This window comes from Malus domestica, chromosome 06 (genome assembly GCF_042453785.1).
Source record: "Malus domestica chromosome 06, GDT2T_hap1".
Taxonomy (NCBI): Eukaryota; Viridiplantae; Streptophyta; class Magnoliopsida; order Rosales; family Rosaceae; genus Malus; species Malus domestica.
Window position 1 is genome coordinate 29,220,001 of NC_091666.1, and position 7,500 is coordinate 29,227,500.

At 39.4% G+C, this 7,500-nt stretch overlaps 2 protein-coding genes across 2 annotated transcripts in view; both read right to left on the bottom strand.

Moving 5' to 3' along the window:
- Positions 1–3,664: 3,664 nt before the first annotated feature.
- LOC103428276 (cytochrome P450 736A117-like) lies at positions 3,665–6,604 on the bottom strand. Its single transcript, XM_008366372.4, has 2 exons — positions 5,515–6,604; positions 3,665–4,423 (listed from the first exon to the last, which is right to left on the bottom strand). The coding sequence occupies exons 1-2, from the start codon at positions 6,496–6,498 to the stop codon at positions 3,809–3,811; spliced, it is 1,599 nt and encodes a 532-aa protein (XP_008364594.3). The 5' UTR covers positions 6,499–6,604; the 3' UTR covers positions 3,665–3,808.
- A 771-nt stretch (positions 6,605–7,375) lies between these two features.
- The window catches only part of LOC103428280 (cytochrome P450 736A117-like), a 549-nt gene continuing 424 nt past the window's right edge, over positions 7,376–7,500 (bottom strand). The window contains exon 1 of the mRNA XM_008366377.3: positions 7,376–7,500. This exon is cut by the window's right edge and continues 424 nt beyond it. Within this exon, the coding sequence (XP_008364599.3) occupies positions 7,376–7,500 (125 nt within the window).

A 7,500-nucleotide genomic window follows, 5' to 3' on the forward strand; every position in this document is an offset into this window, starting at 1 on the left:
TACGTGTGCAAGTTAAGAAAAGAACTCTACGGTTTGAAACAAGCACCAATAGGTGGTACGGTAAGATTGCAGAGTTTCTCACACAAAGTGGTTATTCAGTAACACCTGCAGATTCCAGCCTGTTTTTCAAAGCCAATGAAGGAATGCTAGCTATCGTGCTAGTGTATGTGGATGACTTAATCATAACCGGTGATGATGAGGCAGAAATTCTTCAAACGAAGGAGAATTTATCAGTCCGTTTCCAGATGAAAGAACTTGGTCAACTCAAGCACTTCCTTGGTCTAGAGGTTGATCTCACACAAGAAGGAATATTTCTCTGTCAACAGAAGTATGCCAAATATTTGTTGAAAAGGTTCGGAATGCTCGAATGCAAGCTGATTTCGACGCCGATGGAGCCAAATGCCAAAACGTGTGCACATGAAGGAAAAGATTTGGAAGATGCGATGATGTATTGACAATTGGTAGGTAGTCTGATCTACTTAACCTTGACTCGACCTGACATTTCTTATGCAATTGGTGTGATGAGTCGGTACATGCAAAATCCAAATAAGCCTCACTTGGAAGTGGTTTGACGAATACTGAGATATGTGAATAGTACAATTGATTATGGTCTTTTGTACAAGAAAGGTGAAGACCGCAAGTTAGTTGGTTATTGTGATACAGACTTTGCAGGAGATCATGACACCAGAAGATCGACCACTGGTATGTCTTCAAAATTTGTTCTGGTGTAGTTTCGTGGTGCAGCAAGAGACAACCAATGGTGTCTTTGTCAACCACAAAAGCAAAGTATAGAGTAGCAGCAATGGCAGCTCAAGAGAATGCATGGCTGGTACAGTTAATGGGTGATCTACATCAACTAGTAGACTATCCAGTACCATTATATTGTGATAACCAATCGGCAATTCGCTTGGCGGAAAATCCAGTCTTTCATGCAAGAACTAAACATGTGGAGGTACACTATCATTTCATTAGAGAGAAGGTCTTGCAAGAAGAGATTGAGATGAGACAAATCAATACAAATGAACAAGTTACGAACTTGTTCACTAAAGGTTTGAGTACTGGCAAGTTTGAAAAATTTCGTTGACAACTCAGCATGGAGGAAAGAATGAGCTGGTGTTGAGGAGGAGTGTTGAAAATTAACACCAGCCCAATTGGTGTTTGTGTTGAAGTGTAATCTTGCCTTGGCCCAAGATGGATCCAGCCCATGGACAAAGAAAGATCCATACACATGCTAGAGAATTCTAGCAAAGTTCAAGTTGGTGGAAGAGTCTAGAAGAGTGGTGAGGTTTCTACCAACATGCAAGATTAGTAGTTAGTAGAATTATCTAGATATCTCTAGCATGATGATTACATGCTTCTCCAAGGTTCCATCCATGCCTATAAAAGGAGAAGGCATCCACACCATTTGTATCAATCAAGCAACCAAACAACCAACCAATCAAAAAGTAGTAGGCAACCAAGTGAGAGTGAGAAGCAAGAATAGTCTTGTAGGAGTGTGAGCGATCTAGAGTGTGTCTCTATAAAGTGAGTGAGTGTCATTACTTCTAAAGTTGTGTCTTTGTGAGTGTTGTAATATTTTGTGTGTGTAATACAAGTAATTTGTTTACTTGTGTTGTCTCTCCAACACTTGTGTTAAAGTTGTGTACTCTAAGTTTTTCCCCCAACATCTGCAACCCAACAAACCAGACGAGCAACTTCTTCTCTAACATGGCCATACTTCTCTGCCAATCCACGAAGAGATAGGTGAGGGGTTATTTCCGAGCTGGTGAAGGTTACCAACGACAGGTAGCTTCAGAAGGCTTGGTGGAAGTTTGAGTTTTCTTTTCCATGACTTATCCTCAAAGATAAACTTAAGCAACAATATGAGGAAACTGAATGCAAGAAGCAAAGATGGTTCCTTTAGCAATTGAAGAAAAGCCATTGGAAACCAAAATTCAGTGCATCGGAGTTTCTGGTACGGCGCCCCCAGTTGTCGTTATCAATTTCAATAGACTGAGACTTGCTTTCGGTGGTATCTAATGAAGAAAGTTGGGATTCCACCATAAAATCAATTAGCAATATGAGAAGTAGCCCAACCTCTTATAAGCCCATGCAAGTCCCTCATTCCATCAATATGGGACTCATTCCCAACACGATGACAAATTTTCAAGCCTAACATGTGGACAACACAACGGGGTGACGTGGAAAGAGTGTGGCCGTTTGTCTTCACACATCGGTGGGGGAAGTCAACAAGGGTGGCTTTAAATATGGTTACCTTACTTTAACTAATACATAGGCCTTTTGTGGTAAAACAACAAACTTGACGGATTTGGCAAGTGGTAAAGTTTGGGACAATATTGATGTCGTTAGAGTGGGCCCCCTGGGCTCGTTGATCTAAAAAAAAAATTCAATATGGTATCAAAGTCCACGGTTACAGGCCCATGCAAGCTAAAGGATTGTCACCAGAAAGTGTGGGTTTGGAAACAAGCTTGGAATCTTAACATAGATTCGGCCTTTGAGTTCTTAAGAGTCACTTCTTGAAAAGATTGAAAACAAGTCTGGACTTCATTGGAGCCGACTTCTGAGTTTCAATTGTTGATGTGTGAATCTCCACTTGTGAACCACTAAATGGGGTTACACGTGAGGGGGTGTGTTAGCAGTCCCACTTCAATGGGGGAAGTCAACAAAGGTGGCTTTAAAAATGATTACATGCTCTAACTAATACCGAGGCCTTTTGTGGTAAAACTCCATACCTAACGAATTGGGCAGGTGGTAAAGTTAGGAACATTATCAGTGTCTTTAAAGTGGGGTCCAACGGACCCACCGATCCAAAAATCCAACATCTAATAATCGTCAATCAGCAAGGAAGCCACCTCAATTTCTTTGTACCATTTTCCACCTTGTCTTACTAACAGAAATATGCCAGACAAATCCTCATCTTCTTTTCTGGTTGGTAGTGTAGTAACGGATGATGATACATGCTGTGCTCCTGAAAATAAGTGACAGATAGAGAAACATGCAGAACTATTATTGAGCTCCACAAAAAGAAACTCGAGGATCATTATCCTTATGGAATAGTAATACGAAAACAAAGTATTCAACATTCATCGATACTGCGAGATTTGAACGATTCAACGTTCATCGATATATAGCCACATCAGAATAAATACATTTGGTTTTGTCTGTAAAATTCAACATCATGACAAATTAATAAAGCAATATGACAATGCTCTTATAGTCCATTATTTGTCCTTTCTGGTTTTCTACTTTTGACAATGGGTGCACCAGAAACGACGATTAGGGTTCGGAATAATGGATTTTCGTCCCACCCTACGTGCAGTCAATTTGTATCAACAAGGGAGCTTTCCCTCTCCAACATTAACTGTAAGTGGTTTCTTAAATTCTTTCATTTACACGCCACTTAATACTACGGTCTGGTGGTATTCCTCTTCACTTGTAAGTGAAAAGTCTTAGGTTCGATTCTCGCCACATGCGAATTTGAACCATATTATTATGGCTCGTCCAATGTGAGGCTTGGTCTACTCCCCTATTCCTTTAGTGTAGATAATATCAATTGTTAAAAAAAATAAAAAAATAAAAACATATATTCACACACATAATACCTTTTTTTTTTTTTTTTGGGTGAAAGCCTATCCTTTTTTTTGGGTGAAAGCACACACAAGACTTTGGCACTGCATGTGCTACGTTATTTTGGCAATAGCGACAGACAAAGCGAACATAATAGGTGACGGTAGAAGTCTTAGAGCCTTAGGTTAGACATAAAATACAAAGGCCTATACGCGTACATAGACAATGTAGCCTCTATCTTTCAACCTAAATATGGAAGAGCAACAGCTTTGAGAGGATACTTTAGGATTACAGTTGTGCCACTTGATTCAGTCATGTCAAAACCCTCGCCACTTGCTCCACCGGGCAATGCCCAGTTGAACTTGTGCACGATATTCGCCAGAACAATCTCATCGATAGATATTGCAAACTGAATTCCCGGGCAGATCCTCCTGCCAGCTCCAAATGGAATGAACTGGAAGTCATTCCCTTTATAGTCTAGACCGTTATTCAAGAACCTTTCTGGCTCGTACTCCTCTGGGTTTTCATACGTTTCAGGATCTCTTCCGATTCCCCACGCGTTGATCATAACAAGTGTCTTGGCCTTAATGTCGTAATCATTTATTTTCACATCTTGTGTCGACACCCTGGGAACTAGTAATGGAGCTGGAGTATGTAAGCGAAGAGTCTCCTTGATCACTGCCTTCAAGTAGTGCATGCCTACCAAATCATCCTCTGTAATTATGTCTGTTATGTTTCCGACTATTCCCCGTACCTCATTCTGCAATTTGCTCATGATCCTCGGATGCCTCAAAAGCTCAGTCATTGCCCACTCTAGCACTGCATATGTGGTATGAGTGCCTGCAATAAACATATCCTACATGAACAATGAACAAAGTTAGGTTGATCAGGTAAAATCATCCAAAAGTCTTGTGATTCAGTAGCTCATTTTTTGTTCCATCATTTTGTCGACGTTTACAAGCAGTTATAGTAAACTCTCTAGTTCCAATCAGGGTCGGCCCTGAGGGTAGCCCAAGTAGGCGCCCACCTAGGGCCCCCACTTTGGAAGGGCCCTAAAAAAAATTTATATCTTGTAATGAACATATAAATACAAAAAATGTAATAAATATCATAATTCATTTGTTAGTGCAGTGGAAATGTTGGCTTCATTTTTTTTTTTGGGTGTTGAGTTCGAAACACGAAGTTGCTTTTTAGTCACTAGATTTTTCTTATTTTTCAAATTTACTGTCAATTCATCTGTCCAACTCCCAATCCATCTGTCCAAATGCATATAAAGTTATAAAACTCAAGTCTCTTTGCAATCTTTTTTCTTTCAACTTCTCATTATGTCCATTTTTATCAAATGTTTAAACCAACTTCCCATTCTTTCCATTTCTATTGAATGTTTAAACCATCATATGGCCTTAAAGATTGTACAAGATAATCAAAACTTTGAATTTTATATTTTTCTTTTCAATAACTTTTTATTCGATGGATTATTTTAATATTCAATTCGTTAGTGTGATGTTGATTTTAGAAGGAAAAAAACACAAGAGAAACAATTGGCGTTGAATTTATTATACTCTTTTAATCAAGTTTTATTGTTATTTACTCTCTTGATCATTAAGTTTTATTATTCTTCACTCTCAATCTTAAACTCTTGACTGCAAACATTTAGTACATTTGTGTCTAAAAACGTGAATTGTGTAATGTTTAAATAATCTTTGTATATTTATCTTCTTTTCATATTAATTTTTAATGATATTTGATGTGAAAATAGAGCTTTTTATGTATTTAGCAAATTCTTTTTTATACAAATCAATATACAAAGAACCGGAGATCAGAGAATTTTAGGGCCCCACTTCAAAGGCTCGCCTAGGGTCCCCAAATTCTCAGGGCCGGCCCTGGTTCCAATTATAGGTAAATGTCACATTCATGTGCAAATCAGATGCAAATAGAGAGACTTACTAAGATGAGAGCCTTTATGCCAACTCTATCAAGAGAAAAACCAGCCAAGCTTCCTTCCTGAATCCCAAGCAAAATATCCACGAAATCCTTTTGTTCCTCGTTCTCAACATGAACATGTTCATCATTTCCACTTTTGGACGTCTGATCGCTATGCTCTTGAACCACACTCTCTAGAAAGTCGTCAAATTGCTTAGCAACCTTGTCTATCTTGGCATGCAAACCATTGACACGGGTCAACCAAGAAAGCCATGGGATATAGTCCCCGATATCCATAGTTCCCAATAACTCCACGAACTCCTTTATAATCTCCTTAGACATCTTCCCACCTTCTTCACCACTGTACTTCCTCCCTAGAGCCACTCTACATATCACATCGTTGGTAAGCGTCACAAACATTTCGCTTAAATTCAGAACTGATGATGATGAGGAGGAAGAGGATAATATAGAACAAGAGTCCTTTATTTTGTTGATCATGAGCTGGGTTTCCTCTTCTCTCACAGCACGAAAAGAGCGAACCCTTTTGTTGCTCAAAAGATTTAAAACACATATACTTTTCATCTGCCTCCAGTACTCACCATAAGGGGCTGTTGCGATGTCTTTGTAGTTGTAGGCAAGCTTCTCATAGATGGTGGACTTGGGTCGGTCGGAAAATGCGATTTCATGGGTTTTCATGATCTCACGGGCAGCCTCGGCCGAAGAGACAACAAGGACTGGGACACTTCCGAAGTGGAGAAGCATAAGAGGGCCATGGCTTTTAGATAAAGCTAGAAGTGAGCGATGTGGGTGCAAGCCTAATTGGTGAAAGTTTCCAATGATGGGGAACTTTGGTGGAGATGGCGGTAAGGAGTTGTTGGCGGTGGTTGCACTGGCAGAGGACCATTTGTATAGGAGGATTAGGAAAATGGCCACAAGCGCGAAGGAAACCGGTTGCAACAAGTCCGAGGTTCCAAGCAGTTGTAGCATTTGTAAGAGATGTCTTAGCATCTTAATTCTTCTTTCTGAATCAGTAGCAAGTGTTTTAATTAGGAAACTTAAAGAAATTGGGTCTGTTTGTTGTTTAAATACAGATCTTATGTCTTGGTATCGTGCGGAATAGGATCATCCCATAAGCAAACAACGTAAAGGCCGAATAGTGCGTATGTAGACCACATCAATTCTAGACAACTTGAAAGCTTTTCCTACTTGCTGACATTGACCTTGTAACTCCATTATTTGTGACAGAGATCTTGGATTCATCTCACAAGATTGTAGAAAAATCAGATGTCGATGAATTTTATGAAACTTGGACTTTTATTTTTGCTTGGATTTGTAAATATACAAAGTTCTTTTGGATATTCTTAAGTAGGTCACAGTCTCACAGATTTCATGATCTTTACATATCTTCATGTTTTTGCTTACGTAATGAAACTTTAGATAAAACAGACGTCATCCTCCGCAGCAGATATCATCGACATCTTCACACGCCCAGCCTTCCAACTAAAAATGGAACGCATACGAATCCTGTAGTTTGATCAGAGAAAAGCTATTTGATGTAAACTCGTGTCTGAAGGTGATATCATCAAGCTTAAATGTAGAAAAATACCACCTCTGATGATATTTTTTTAGGGGTGTAATATCCATACTCTTTTTACTTCTCACATCCCTTCCAATTTTCGGCCATCGAATCGGATGAATTGAAGAAGATCAAAGGATAAAAATTAACTCGGGATGTGTGAGAAGTAAAAAGAGCTGTGTGGATATCACACCCTGATTTTTATGGAGACATAATGTTTATGTTTATGTCACAAGCGCACATGCGCACACAAGATTTGACTCTGTCTCTGCTCATTAGTTGATGTCGAAAATTTACAAGAATTTGCGTTCAATTATTAGCAGTGCACTTAACTTTTAAGCAGTTAATCCTCCCCCCTCGCTCCACCAGGCAGTTTTTCCCATAAGTAGATTCAGCCGTGTGTAAATCCTCCCCGCTCGCTCCACCAGGCAATT